Source organism: Solea senegalensis, linkage group LG1 (assembly GCF_019176455.1).
Source record: "Solea senegalensis isolate Sse05_10M linkage group LG1, IFAPA_SoseM_1, whole genome shotgun sequence".
NCBI lineage: Eukaryota > Metazoa > Chordata > Actinopteri > Pleuronectiformes > Soleidae > Solea > Solea senegalensis.
In genome coordinates, this window is record NC_058021.1 from 38,222,978 (window position 1) to 38,238,594 (window position 15,617).

General features: G+C 36.9%; 1 protein-coding gene across 3 annotated transcripts in view; it reads right to left on the bottom strand.

Annotated features, from left to right (window-relative positions):
- LOC122768823 (sodium channel protein type 4 subunit alpha-like) overlaps positions 1–15,617 on the bottom strand; it is a 97,601-nt gene that overhangs the window by 6,161 nt on the left and 75,823 nt on the right. For all 3 annotated transcript variants that reach the window (XM_044025114.1, XM_044025097.1, XM_044025106.1), the window contains exons 24-28: positions 10,768–10,922; positions 9,932–10,105; positions 7,512–7,634; positions 4,475–4,750; positions 75–128 (exon numbers count right to left, since the gene is read on the bottom strand). In XM_044025114.1, the coding sequence (XP_043881049.1) occupies positions 75–128; positions 4,475–4,750; positions 7,512–7,634; positions 9,932–10,105; positions 10,768–10,922 (782 nt within the window). The remainder of the gene's footprint in view (positions 1–74; positions 129–4,474; positions 4,751–7,511; positions 7,635–9,931; positions 10,106–10,767; positions 10,923–15,617) is intronic.

Sequence of the window (15,617 nt, forward strand, 5' to 3'; positions counted from 1 at the left end):
AGTCAATTCATGCTCAACTTTCCAAAAACCAACAAAGTCAAACAAAAGCAGCTTTGATTTAAAAACAAACTTACAGCTCTGGAGTCCACAGCCGCGTACATGATCTCCATCCATCCTTTGAACGTTGCCTTAAAAAGAGACAGAAGATTGATGTGTGAAGGTCACAGAATGAAATTAGCTTAATATCTCACTGAAAGACATACTTTCCAACAGGAAACCGAAGTCTGTAAACAACTCACTTTCCCACACCAAACCCGAGAGAGAAAATCAGTGATTTTAACATCATACAAACAGGAGTTGTTGATCTACTTCTGCCTCCATCACTAAGTTCAAATGTCTTATTTTGTCACTTCGGCATTTAAACATCCTTCATTCAGATTTAAATCAGTGACACAAATTGACCACACGAGGCAGCAGTAGACCAGCAGCTCCTGTGTCCTCACGAGCTAAAATCACTGATTTTTCTGTGGGCTTTGGTTTTGGAGAGTGAGTGGTTTACAAACTTCAGATTCCTGAAGAAAAGTCTGTCTCACGGTGAGATGAAGACGTGAAAGTGTTCTTAATACATCATAGACTTAAACTGAAGTAGATAAATAACTAGCTGATAAATAGCTGATAAATAACTGTACTGTTTATGTGTGTGTGTAGTTATCAATAAATCTATTATTATTATTATTAATCCCTCAGCTTCATCTCTGTTCACTTCCTGGTGCCTGTTTACATGAGTCCAGTGTTTCCCCGAGTTTTCACCCTCGTCACTGAGAACTAAAAAAGACCCTGAAGCTGCATGAGCAGAGAGTAACGATGCCATGGAAACGCCACCATTGTGGAATTCCTTAATTAAAGTTTAACGTGTCTTTTTATGGACTTCCTGTCTGTTAACCCGGCCCCCCCCCAACACACACTCAGAGAGAGTGGGCGACTGGTGTCCGTCAATCAGACCTGAAATCAGCTCATCGCCACGGGTTACCACCTGTTGTTGTTATTATGGTCTGTCGGATTTAAGCCGGAGGAGGCACGCTGTAAACGATGTGAGTGTTTGAGAGTCATTATATGTGTGTGCGTGTGTGAAAAATTGAGTGACATGAAGAAAGAAACATTCAGCTTTATAATATGACAAAATATAATATATGTCAATGTTTTGTCGCATTTATGTCACAAATACTAGAACAAGTAAATAAAAATGTTGTTTACATGTTTAATTTGAACACTTCTCATCTTATTCACAACCTTTTTTACTCTCTTTACTCTTGTCTGCTAACACCCATAACAAGTGCTAACACTGACAAACTAATAGTTAGTGGCTCATTAACACCTGCTAAAGTCTAAGATGATTAAAAACAGAATTCAGTTTTATTGTTATTCTCAAATAAAAATCTAAAAAAATAAATACACAATATGATAAGATATTTATTTATTATTACAGGGAAATAATAATCAAAAGCAAAAGTTTAAATCAAACATTTATATATAAAAATATCAACATGTTCAGTTTGTTGTTGTTGACACTTTTGTAGAAGCTTTTCTGTGAGTTAACGCGTTAAATACGATGAATGAATGAATCTTTCCATGTTGAGCCACAAACAAACAAACAGGAAGTGTGCAGCTCCACAAACTCCGCTTCACTTTTTGCAGCATGCAGTTATTTCCAGATGCTAATGGAAGGGGTTGCCCCTGTCAACCATCGCCACGCCGACCAGCCAAACACAGAGAGGTGCTGAGTGACTTGTTGCCACGGCAACACCACTCAGCCAACTCTTGAGTTGGAGAACTTCTTTATCTCATGTTGTTTTTCTCTCTGCATTACTGGAAAAGTGAGGTGTTCTCCTCCTCCCCTTTTTTATCTTTCTTTCATCCCTCTTTCCCTTCACCTTCATTCTCTTTCTCCACTTGTTGTCTTCCCTCCCTCCCTCCCTCCGTCCGTCCGTCTCTCTACATCTTTCCATTTCCCTCCCACTTTGCTGGAGTCGCTCTAAAAATAAAAGCCTCTCAGACGCTGATTGATTGGAGGCTCTCAGGACTCCTGCGGTGGGCGACAGAGAGCGAGGAAGAAAAGGGGGAGCGAATTTGAGACGGAGAGAGAAAAGAAAAGAGAGAAAGGAGGGAGGGAGTGGAAACGAAGGCTGGTAACGGAAGAAAGTGGCGAGGTGATGGAGACAGAGGAGGGAAGGAAAAGTTGCAGCGGCTGTAATTGGTTTTCTTCATGTTGTGTTTAATAACGGACGTCAGAGAGAGAGAGAGAGGGAGGAAAATTAAACGACAGAACAAACAAAAAACAAGTGGAAAGAAAGGAAACATCGTCATGTCTCAGAATCACCAGGTTTTTTTTAAAGAATCCACCGATTTCAATTTTCTTTTGAATTTACTAATAAAACAGTCTGAAAGTGCGTCTAACCATCTGCGGTCATAAGCGTGTGGTCCAGCAGAGGGCGCTGTGAGCACAGCGTGGTCTTAAATCCACTCTGATGTTTTCTTTGTTTTTTTAACATAGCTTTATCCAAAATTATTTTGATTTGTTTCTGTCTTTTTCCTCTTTAGGTTCTAAATTTTTTTTCCTTCAGTAAGCAACTTCCCGTGCGCATTTTTTTTTTGACAGATCAATCTGAATTTTTTGTGATGAGTAGCAGATCACTGATGTCACTCACATAACATGATCAAATGTTCAAGAAATCCCCATTTGTTATAAATGAGTAAAACTGAAAATAAAAAGTCACGTTTCTGTGAAAACGTGACTTGGATTTGAACTAAATTTAATATGTGTATGCAGGACCTGACACTCTACTACCAGACTCAATTTAATCCAGTTCGGATCCAAATTACGGATTACATAATTACGTAGGTACATTATTACATTACATTACATACAGGTAGCTTACAGATTAGGTGGCAATTTAAATGGAACAGGTAACAAAGAGTTTTAATCTTGTATTTCATGTCCTTTATCTATTATACACATATTACGAGTGAGACATTTAAAATAAGACATTTGAGTATTTTCTTTCAATACAGAAAAAGAAAAGCATATTCCTCCTGTTTTATTTTGCACTAATTATGTGAAACAGTTTGACAAAGCAGCACTTTTCTTTTGAATAGATCCACACTTTGTATGAAACAGTTTCATAAGAACATTAGTGTGTAATTGTCGGTGGAGGCGGACGACAACTTGAGAGCAGAGGACGGACACGGAGAGACATTAAAGAGCAGACGAGTGGAAAAAGTCAAAAGTAAGAGCGACGTGGTGGAAGAACAGGTGTGGGAGGAAAATTATAGTGAAGACGGTAAATGGACGAGACGAGGGAGGGAAAAGTGAGCCCTCCCACGGTTTGTGGAGGTTTTTTAATTTGACTTTAGTCACCCGGTGCTCTTTGATTCTGACTGTGACCGCGTTTCCCTGGAAACTGTTTAGACCGTTTGTCCCAACAGGACAAAGACAAAGAAGACAAAGAAGACAAAGACAGTAAGAAAGTTTACTTCAAGTGAGAGTTTACATTGTAAATATTAAGCCCAATCTGTATATGTTTCTGCTTATTTTCTACTATCTACGGATGTACGATATAAGATAAGATAATGACTATTTAGATTATAAAAAATAAATATACATAAAGTAACCAGAACATATACAGATTGGGCTTAATATTTACAGTGTAAACCTCCTGAAATATCATTTATCACGTTGTAAACAATGATAAATTCATCCAGTGTGGGACTTAATCTTAAACCAGTACAGTCTGGTTCTGTGCGACACTAAAAAATTCAGTGATGGTTCAAAGAATCCGAAATAGTCAGAAAACAACATTATGTCACCTGAAAAAGATTTTCAAAAAATCATTGTGAATTAAAGGTAACTTATAATTCATATAAAAGGTAAACAAAGAGCTACAACCTAATTTTATTCTTAAAAAAACATATTAAATTGGTATTCACAGACAGCTAAGTCTCAAGAGAGGTCCAACGCTGAGAAATTAAAATAAACAAAAAAAACAAAAACAAATTTTTATTTTAGTCACTTAATAAAAGACTCAGCCAACGAAATGTACGCTAGCTTAAGTCTACTTTGACAAAATTGCTAATAGTGAAAAGCAGCAACTTATGTCTCATGTAAAAAGGGGAGTTGATGAACACCAAGTTCAGGATGTTTCTTTGGCAAAGGTAACATTTCTGCTGCTGCTAATGGCATTAGCTTCCTACGTGCCGCTTCTGCTGTCTCTGACGCCGCTAAATAGCCAGTTGGCTAGCTACTGTATGTAGCCGAAGTAGTTTAATCTACAAAATAAGACTTTCAGGACTCTAATATAAACAGTAGTCGTCAATCCAAAGGTGCAAACGTGACTCAGCAAAAAAGAGATGCATATATTTCAGTAAAGATCTGCTATGTCCTGACTGGCTGTTTGATCACTATTTGTATTTATTTATTTTAAAGAAAATAGAGACTCTTTACTCAGAGAAACAGAAGAACAAACATGGTGACACTCACCACCTGCAGCAGAGCCAGGTATCCGGCGCCCACGTTGTCAAAGTTGACCTTGACCTTGGTCCAGTAGAAGCGTGACGCGTTGTTGAACGCCTCGCACTCGCTCTTGTTGTTGATGAAGGACGACTCGAGCATGTGACCCGTGCGGTTCACGCATCGGCCGAACTTCCCTGCGAACAGGTTCACGCCCATGATGCTGAAGATGAGCCAGAAGATGAGGCAGACGAGCAGCACGTTCATGATGGACGGGATCGCTCCAATCAGAGCGTTCACCACCACCTGCAACGGACGCAGAGACATAGACACAAGGTGACGCACACATGTGTAAACTCACCTGTCCAATGAGGACATGGTGACTAATGAGAACACAGTGCCTTTTTAGACCCAGGTCCTGTTTCGACGAACTTAAACCACGTAGCTTTTTTATATTTAACTTACAGGGAGAGTGAAGTGTGTTTTTTAAAAGATACTTATACATAATCAGTGTTACATAGCAGTGCGTGTGCTCTGTGGCCCCCCCCGTGCTGAGAAGCAGCCATGACAGGCAGCTTAGTGACAACATGGAGACACTACAAAGAATGTATCTACGTCGGTTTAAGTCTATGATGTTTTAAGAACACGTTTACATCTTTATCTCACTGTTAGACTTACATTTCCAACAGGAAACTGAAGTTTGTAAACCACTCACTCTCCCACACCAAACCCCATAGAGAAAATCAGCGATTTTAGCCCGCAGGGACACAGGAGCTGCTGGTCTGCTGCTGCCTTGTGTGGTCACTTTGTGTCACTGAGGTAAATCTGAACAAAGGACTTTTAAATGCCGAAATCACTAAATGAGACATTTGAACTTAGTGATGGAGGCAGCAGTGGATCAACAACTCATGTTAATGATGTTAAAATCACTGATTTTCTCTATGGGGTTTGGTGTGGGAGAGTGAGTGGTTTACAAACTTCAGTATCCTGTTTCCTGGAAAAGTCTGTCTAACAGTGAGATAAAGACGTGAACATGTTCTCAAAGATATCGTAGACTTAAACTGACACATGTCTTTTATTAAATGTCTAAAATCAGACCACAGAGCGTATGCAACGCATTAAAAAAACATTTACGTTAAGTGATATGTACATTTATTTTTTGTGTGTGTGATGAGGGTTCATTTACTTTTAATGTCACTGTAAACATCTGTTAACAACTCTCCTCGCAGTTGGACGTTAATTCTCTGCGAGCTCACATTTAAATTCATGTTCCATAAATGTTGAGTTAAATTAAATTTATGGTATTTTGGGTGATTCAGCTGATGTGAGTGTGAGCAACACAGTCAGTGAACGCAGCATGGCACACACACACACACACACACAGAGCGAGGGCTGAGTCAGCTCGTTCCCCACTGTACCCACAGTGCACTTCTTCTACCCAGAATCCCCTGCTGGGCGAGCAGCGTGGTGCAGAGTGTAGAACATTTGTAAAGTGACACTAAAGTTAATCTTATTATTCAGGAAATTCAGGGGAAAAAGAAAAAGCTCAGGTGTTTGTGTTTGTCCTGAACTCTCCGTGACCCCGAGCTCTGTTTTTACAGAATTAGCTGTTGTTTGTTTTATCGAGTAAACATTTACATTCAAATACTAACAGGAAAAAATAATAATTCTATAATATTCTAGCGTTTAATTTGAGAAAATATTTTCCTATGGTCACAAACACAGACATTAACTTTATAAGTGGTTTACACTGAGGGTTAAATGAATAAAAATAAAACAAATGATACAAAAATAACTCACTGTTCAGTATCACTGTTTTGAGTCCGGTTTAAACCCTTGGATTATGGTGGTTAGGTGTTCTATCACCCAGTGAATACAGAATAAATGATAAAATAAAGTATAATCTCAAATTAATTTTATAGTAAATTAAAGAGAATATTTCAGTACTTTCATTTTACACCATTTTGGCTCACAGGATAGAATTTTGCATTTTTATTCCATGTATCTAAATATTAATACTTTATCGGCTCAACACATCATCATTATTATTATTTTTATTATTACTTTAATTAATGACACATATGATGATAAATCAACTGAGTTTCTGGACGAGTTTTAACCTGAAAAACAGGATAAAAATTTAGAATAAAAGTTCATGTTTTTTGAAGTGAGAAAGCAGAAGAATGAGAGTTAGAGTTCAGAGTGAAAATGTTAACACTGATGATGACAAAAATCAAAGAGATCTGAGGAGGCGGAGCCAAGCCTGGAAGAAAAACCCAAAAAACACTGAGAGGAACCAATGAGAGAGCCTGAAATTTAAGATGCACTGTAAAAAAAGAAATATACTGTATATAAGAAAAAAAGTGATTTTAAAACAAACCTGGGCACAAAAATGTTTGAAATTTGATTTAGAGACAAAATATTTAATATTATCTTAACATTAATATAGTATTTAACATTTTTCTACATTAAATTATTATTATGAGGAGACTGATGTTACACATGTTTTATAAGTTAAAGAATAAATACGTTTTTAAAAACGTTTTATTTTCTATTTCATTTAATTTAATTTAATTTAAAATGAATTTAATTTGAGATTTTATTTTTAATTAAATATAAAATTAAATTAATAGGACTTTAATCAGATTAAATTTAAAATGTATTTAATTATCGTCTCTTGGTGAATTTTGGATAAAAACAAACACTTGTGTAATAAAACTTAAACCATAAATCCTGTGGCTAATTGACTGGGTGACATTATTATTATATGTTATATAATATATATATATATTGTGTTGTATTTACTGGATGATAATAAAAGACTTCATCTCTTAAAACATTGTTATTGTGCAACAAGGGGTTTTAAATAAATAATATAATGCAATAAATGACCTTAAATAGAGAATAAAATGTGTTTATCTTATCAAATAGGAATATTTTTATACATTTTTTGGGTGTCAATCATGTTATTGATCGTATAAAAAAAGTCCCAGGTGTGTTTTGTGAGTTTTGTGTGTGTTATCTTTGTCCAATAAAATCGTTTTTGTTTAATAATACTGACTCTTACCCTCATGCCTTCAAATCTGGAGAGGGCTCTGAGGGGCCGCAGCGCTCGCAGCGTCCGCAGGGATTTGATGGCTGCAAAGTCGGAATAACCGAGCGTGTTAGCGACCAGACTGACCAGGGACACCTGGACGAGGGACAGAGACAGAGGGACAGAGACAGAGAGACAGAGGACAGAAAAGACAAACAGAGACAGAAGGAGGAGAAGAGAAGAGAGAAGCAGGAGAGTTAACTTCTAACCCTGAAAAAAACTGCAACACCACGGAAAAAGGACAGAAAATGAAAGAGGAAAAGGGGGAGGAGCCTGGTCCTGGAGTGTCCAATCAGAGCTGAGGACAGAGAGTGAGTTTAATAATGATCAGCTGATTCCTGAAAGGAAATAAAACAACTTGTTAGTGAGAGAAAAGGAGAAAAAAAAGATTAATCACTGTGGAGCAAATCAGGTGACAAGAGTTAATACTGTTAATCAGATTATTTAAGCCTTTCATAATTTAAGCCTTCCTAATCTTTAATCTCATTAAGGACGTGATAGGGTTTTTATCAAAGAGTGATTCGAGTGCCCCCTGCTGCTGAGAACCAGCCTGACAGATGCCTGACACAAAATCAAACAATCACTTTTCCTGTTTTAGGTCCGTTTTACCCAAATTAGGATTACCCAAATTATTTCTATTTGCTAAATGCCAGAATAATGAGAGAATTTTTTTAGACAATTTTTTAATTACTTTCTTCAAAGTCAGAAGTTTACATACACTAAGATGATTATGCCTTTAAACAATTTGGGAAAGCCCAAATGAAGATGGCATGTCTTTGGAAGCTTCTGATTTTATTGACAACATTTGAGCATATTAGAGACACACCTTTGGATGTATTTTAAGGCACACCTGAAACACACTGCGTCTTTGTGTAACATCATGGGAAAGTCTAAAGTAATCAGCCAAGATATCAGGAAGAGAATTGTGGACTTGCACAAGTCTGGTTCATTCTTGGCTGCAATTTCCAGATTGATTCAGAAGCAGTATGCTTCTCTTATTCTGGCATTTAGCAAATAGAAATAATTTTGGTAATTTTAACGGACCTAAAACAGGAAAAATGATTGTCTGATTTCATGTCAGACAGTGAGAAAAAAAGCATATGTGTCATATATGTATATATATACATATATATGTATATATATATGTATATATATACATATACATATACATATACATATATATACATAATTTTGTAATTTACTCAAATTAAAAATAAATAAATAAATAAATGAATATTAACAACAAGTCACAGAGCTGAGCTCTGTGTGGGCCAGCTCATCGGGGAGAATCTGCTCGAAAGCCCAGTCCAGGTTGAGTCCAGTCAGGGTCTTACCCTGATACCGGCGAGGCGGGACACGGCCCGGAGCGGCCGCAGTGCTCGGAAAGTCCTCAGCACTCGCATGGTGGAGATCTGGTCCACGGAGATGAGGTGAGCGAGCTGAGCCAACACTGAGATCTACAGGAGATCCACATACATGGATACATGACCCCAACATGACCCCAAACATGACCTCAACATGACCCCAACATGACTTCAACATGACCCCAAACATGACCCCATGACCCCAAACATGACCCATGACCCCAAACATGAACTCAACATGACCTCAAACATGAACTCAACATGACCTCAACATGACCCCAAACATGACCCCAACATGACTTCAACATGACCACAAACATGACCTCAACATGACCCCAACATGACCACATACACACACAAGTGTGTTTCACTTCAAAATAAAAGCCTGTCAGGGAGATGGAGCCACATGAAAAACACTTTTTCATTTTTAACATTGTTTCAGGAATAATGTTAAACCGTTTTCATCCACACAAAACAGCAGCTAACAGCTCCTAATTTTCACTTTATTCACCAAATTAAAAAGTAAAAGACAGATGAAAAAAAGGAGGCGGGGCCATTTATCGCGTCGTTTTAATCAAATAAATTTGAAGAAATGACAGGAAAGTTCAGTAAATTATGGTAAAATGTGTTATTAATGCAAAGTTTTGTAAGACTTAGCACAAAAAAGTGAATTATATAAAATCAAATTAAGAAAATAAACTTTAACGGCAAATTTTAAATAGAAACAGTTAAATAATAATTTGTAATTGAATTTTGAATCTAAAAAATTTAAATGCCTTCACAGTCCAAGAAACCTTAAAAAAACTTGACTACCTTTAAAAGTCTAATTTTAAAGTCGACAAAATCTTCAAATTAAAGGTGAACTCACATAAAATGCAAAACTAATTTTCCTCGCCATTCGCAAAATTTTTCTCGGTAAAAACATGAATAAACCAAATGTTATTTCTGTGGAATAAATAAATAAAAGAATCCTTTTAAATCCGAACAATCAACAAATCGTGGAAATAAATCGTGAAATCTGCGACTCACGTCTACGATGAGGAAGTCCAGCCAGCACCAGTAGTTTGTAAAGTATTTCTTGAATCCGTACGCGAGCCACTTGAGAATCATCTCCAGGATGAAGATGTACGTGAAGATCTTGTCTGCGAATTCAAGCACGATTTTGACCATGCGACGCTGCTCGATGTAGATGTCCTCAAAGGCCTGCGGGGGCGATAGAGAGGCAGGGAAAATACGATTTTATAAGAGTTTATGCTGATTTTTGTATTTTAATATCGTAGAAAAAAAGCCGGGTTCTAAAAAAATCGCTGAAATGCAAATGAAGAAAGTTCATTTAAACATCAACAAATTAAGAGAGAACAACAGCAAAATGTGGTGAATTTATGGATAAAATAAAAAACTACAGAAATGTGAATTCACTTAAGTATTACAGCAAAAGTCCCTACAGTTAGTAAAGAAATTTCAGTAAATTATAGTCAAATACGTTTTAATGTAAAACTATTATTTAAAAAGGGAATTAAATGAGATTAAATTAAGAAGATAAACGTTAACGTAAATGACGAAATTCATTTAATCATTGTGTATTTAATACAGAGAAAATGGTTGAGTTAATAATAAAAAACCTACAACAAAGTAAAAACTAAATGAACAGTTAAATGAAAATGATACATTTTTATAAAAAATATTTTTTTAAATGTTGAAATCAATGAATTTGAAGAAGAAAAAAAAATTAAAGGAGCCTAAATTGATATTAAAATGTATTACATACATACATACATGTATATGTACATACATACACACATACATATATAGATACATATATATTTATATATACATATATGTGTTTGTGTATAATGTTTGTTTACCAGAGCTCCAGAGCTGAGGAGAATCATGAAGATGATGAAAGATTCAAACCAGCTGTGTTCAACGATCTGATAACACGTTTTTCTCAATCGCCACCAAATTTGACCGAGTCCTGACGTCGTATCGATGTCGCAACAACGAAACCTGGATGTGCAAACTGTGGGCGAGACACACACACACACACACACACACACACACACAGAGGTTAAATCCTGTGACATGATCACGTCTCTAACACTTTCATTTGAACCTCACGCAGCAGCAAAGCATGATGGGAGCTCTTCAGGAAGTGAAGAAAGATTTGACTGCAACAGATAAACCCCAAAGCTCCGCCCGCAAAAACACAGCAGTTGTTTTTGTAACATTACAACAAACAAAGCAACAAAGCTGTTGGTTAGGTTTTTGCTAACGTCCTTGATGTTGTTTTTTTTTTTAATTTGTAAAAGATTTTTCTCTAACCTTTTTTTCTGGCAAAGGTTTTCATAATGTAAAAAACAAAACATAAAAAAAATCACATTTTTTAAAGCAAATATTTTTTGCTGGACATAATTTTTTTGTAACATTAAGATATTCTTAAGATTATTTTGTAACATAAGTAATTTCTGGGGGTAGTATTAAATTTTTTGGCTAAAGTTGCCCAATTTTTTTTTTTACATCTTAAAATTTCATACAAATTTTTTGCAAACTGAAGCGATGTTTTTATACAACATAATTTTCTTTACTCATCTACGTAATGTGTGGGCGGGTCAGTTAGTGAGTGACAGGTGGGCGGGTCAGTTAATTAATAACAGGTGGGGTCAGTTCAATGGGCAGGTCAGTCAGTGAGTGACAGGTGGGCGGGTCAGTCAGTGAGTGACCCGCTGTTGCTCAGTCTCTGGGTTTTTCTCAGTGGTCTCCGCTCGTCTCGTCTGTGCTGATTACAGCCTCCGCCCACTTGTGTAATTAAAGCTCTGATTACCTCCACTCTCCGTTACCTTGGAGACTAATAGGCCATACTCTGATACACTGGTTGTGTAATCCAATGAAATGCCGGTGGTAATCCGACACTCATCAACCCACATGGCAGAGTTATTATCAATGTGTTTGTGTGTGTGTGGTCATGTGTGTGTGTGTGTGGTCTTCATAAACACTTCAGCTGTGTCAAACTGTTAAACTTTATTGAGCGCGGCTCTAAACGCATCATTACATCACCTGTCGACGGCGACATTGATCCGATTATTGAACGTTACCGAGAAAACGCTGCTGATTGTTCTGCTGTCGCGCACACGCACACACACACGCAGTCTCAGTGAGGACACTCAGACATAATTCATTCTCTGGTCTCTAACCTTAACACAATTAAATGTCTAATCCTAGTCTTTAAAGTTGTTTACATGAAGTTTCTGGTCCTCACAAAAACCTACAAAGACTTTTTATTTTTGGACCTAAAATGAGCTCAATCTCTCGTCCGTTTAAGATGAAAAAATATCTCGACATTTATCATGTTTATTTTCCAGTGAACTTACTTCACCTGTCGTCATGGTGATGTGGGCAGCAAAGGTTTTTTTTGTTTTTTTTCACGTTTTCGGAGAAGCAGAACGTGAAGGTCTCAACTGATCAGAACACAGACACACACAGAGACACAATCACACACACACAGTGACACACACACACAGTAAAATACTGGTGCAGCATCACAACATTAACCAATGAGTTGACATTTAGACGACTAATGAGGCAACAACTAATCTAATGACTGTCAGCACATCACTGTGTGTGTGTGTGTGTGTGTGTGTGTGTGTGTGAGCCATTTGGACTGAAAAGTGACACATCTGCTCACACTGTCAGCTCTGCTATTAGTTCAGGTACACACACAGTGACACACACACACACATCTGCTCACACTGTCGGGTCTGCTGTTAGTTCAGGTACACACACACAGTGACACACACACACATCTAGATACAGTTCATCATTAACTGACAAACATTAGAAAAATCCAATTATTTAAGGTCACATAAAATACTAACCCAGAGAAAAACACACACACACACAGCTGGCTGTCCTGTAATCTGATTATCAGTGTATAACTCCAACTACATAACTACAACATCTGTGGATTATCTCGTTAATCTCGGGTCAATTCAGTGTGAAAAGACAAAATGGAACTGATCCCATCAAAGCTCCGCCCACAAAACACAGGAAGTCATGATGTTGTTTTCGTTGTTTCCGTGGTAACAGGATCAAATACGATGTAAAATGTAATTAAAGATAAAACTTTACAACTTTTTGTAACATTATAACGTGTGTATATGTAGCTGTTAGCTGGTGTTAGCAGATGTAAGCTAGTGTTAGCAGGATTTAGTGGGCTTAGCGGATGTTAGCTAGTGTGCAGGTATGAGCATGTTTGTTTTACCAGTGAGAAACAGACTTCAGTCTCTGACAGTTAATCTCAGAGAACATGTGATCCAATCAGGAGCCAGAAGTTCTCACAAAGGGGCGCTGTCTCCTCACTGTCTGAGTGTTGACAGTGAAAAAAATGCAGACTGAACATGCTAACAGTGAGCTAGCATCACTGATAGTGGCTGATTGTAACATGACTCGTCATTTCACACTCTGCAGAATCATGACTCATCACAGGAACGTTTCCTGGAGTTTTTGACGAGTCATTGGTGAGTTTTTGATGAGTCTCTAGGTTTCCTCTGAACCGTAAATGCAGCAGGAAAATAACGTGATTCTGAGAAACTCTAAACAAGCGAATCACATGTCTGCGGCTTTAACTTTGATAAACAACAACAACAACAACAACGTGATCCTGGGGTTTGTCCTCAGCATCCAGATGGCATCTTTGTCTCAGCACAAACTCCATCTGCCGACGCTGAACATTGTCACACAGCTGCTGTGAGGAATCTTTGTGGCCTGAATCTGCAGCAGCTGAGTCGCAGGAAAACCCTGACACACAAAAACACACAGCTGTGTCAGCCTACTGCTGGTCCTGGTGCTGGTCCAGTGTGCTGGGACTGTGAAAGCGGGTCAGGAGGGAGTTCAGAATCCTGCAGCTGAAAATGTGTTGATTTGAACCTAAAATGTGTTTGTTTCAGCAAAGTCATGACTCTTTCCTCTGTTTATTCTTTTACTCCAACATTTTATTTAATCTGTCAAAGTGGTATGATGTCCTCACTGGTGTCCTCACAAAGTCTCCTGATGTGTCAAGTCTGTCACGTCAACATAAATAGACAATTAATTTATTTTATTAAAAAAATCAAACATTTTGTACTAATGTCTTCTGGTATTATCATATAAAAATGTCACAGTAAAATGAGGACTGTTTTGTAAAAATGTCAAAAAATGTGCCACAATAATAATGGAATATGTTTAGTGTCAATAAATATGAAGCCAGAATCATATTGTCTTATTAAGATTTTGTAGTTTAGTAGTTTTCATAAACAAAACTTCATAAGATGTTGAAAATGATAGAAAAATCTCATTTTATAGCGAAACGTCAAAGTTGGTGTCAAAAGATATTGTAAAACTACTACTCAAAAATGTTGTACAAATGTCTTTTTAAAGTTAAAAACAAAGAAAACTACCGTAAACCTTATATCACGCCAGCATCATAACAAAAAAAATCTCAACGTCTTTCTAAGCTGTTATAATGCCATAAGATTCTATTATAAAAAGTTTTATTTTTAAATATAAAGCTATTAAAAATGTCACAGTGAGTTATTTTATAAAATGTCAGGAAGTTTTTTTCTGTAAAATGTAAGAAAGACAAAAATATAATGATGTCATGTTTCTTCTTCTTTTTCCTGCAGTCGTCGTTCGTCTTCTCTGTTTTTACTTTGTTTTCTTTGTCGTTAGTGAAAAATGTTGATGTTTCTTCTTTTTCATGTCGTTTTTATGAAATAAATCATTTTCTGTGTTTGAGCAGAAGCAGAAACATCAGAAACATCTGCAGCCGGAGACAAACATCCTCTGCTGAGACAAACTCTGCTGAATCAGCCACAAGAAGAAGGTCGTGATATAACCACAAAAACTATATATATATATATATATATATATATATATATATATATATATATATATATACGCAATACTACGAATAAAAAGGCTTAAGATTATGAGGATAAAGTCGCAATACTGAGTAAAAAGTCACAAAATCATGAGAAGAAAAGTTGTGATGTTACGAGAATAAAGTCGTACTATGTGTACAACTACGTAAGTGTTTTTCTCGTAATATCGCGACCTTATCCTCGTAGTTTTACTTTTTTTGTACTTTGGACGACAAACGTAACGCACCATAATTCTTCTGTTTTGCTTGACTGCGCCCACTAGTGGCAGTCAAGTGTTACATACTAGAGAAAAATCACATGACTTTACATCATTACTGTATGTATTTATTAATAAATGACCTGGGTTACATGTTTCTCTGTGTGATTATTTAAGTACATTTCATGCTAACTTTCTGGGATTTTTTTATTCAAATGTATTTAAGCAGATAAATAAATCTGCTGTAATTGATCCGCTCAGAGTCGTTTCCACGACGCACCATCACTTATATTAACTTCCTGTTTCCTGTGTTTCGTCTCCAGGAGGACAGAAGGAAACGAGCGCTTTCTTTAGCGCACGATCATAAATCTGGCTGTGAAAGTACTGGGGCAGGAAGGTGTTGAACAAATGGTTTGTGGAAACATCACGTGACTGCAGCGCCCTCCGAAGGCTTTGACGCTGGCGGAAAATTACAAATGGACCTTCATTTAGTGAAAGCGTAAATTCCAGATCAACAGAACCAGAGACATTGTCTTTTTGTCCGTAAGGGACATCGTCTCATGTGACTGAAATTTTAAAAAATTCACACAGAGAGAGAAAAATA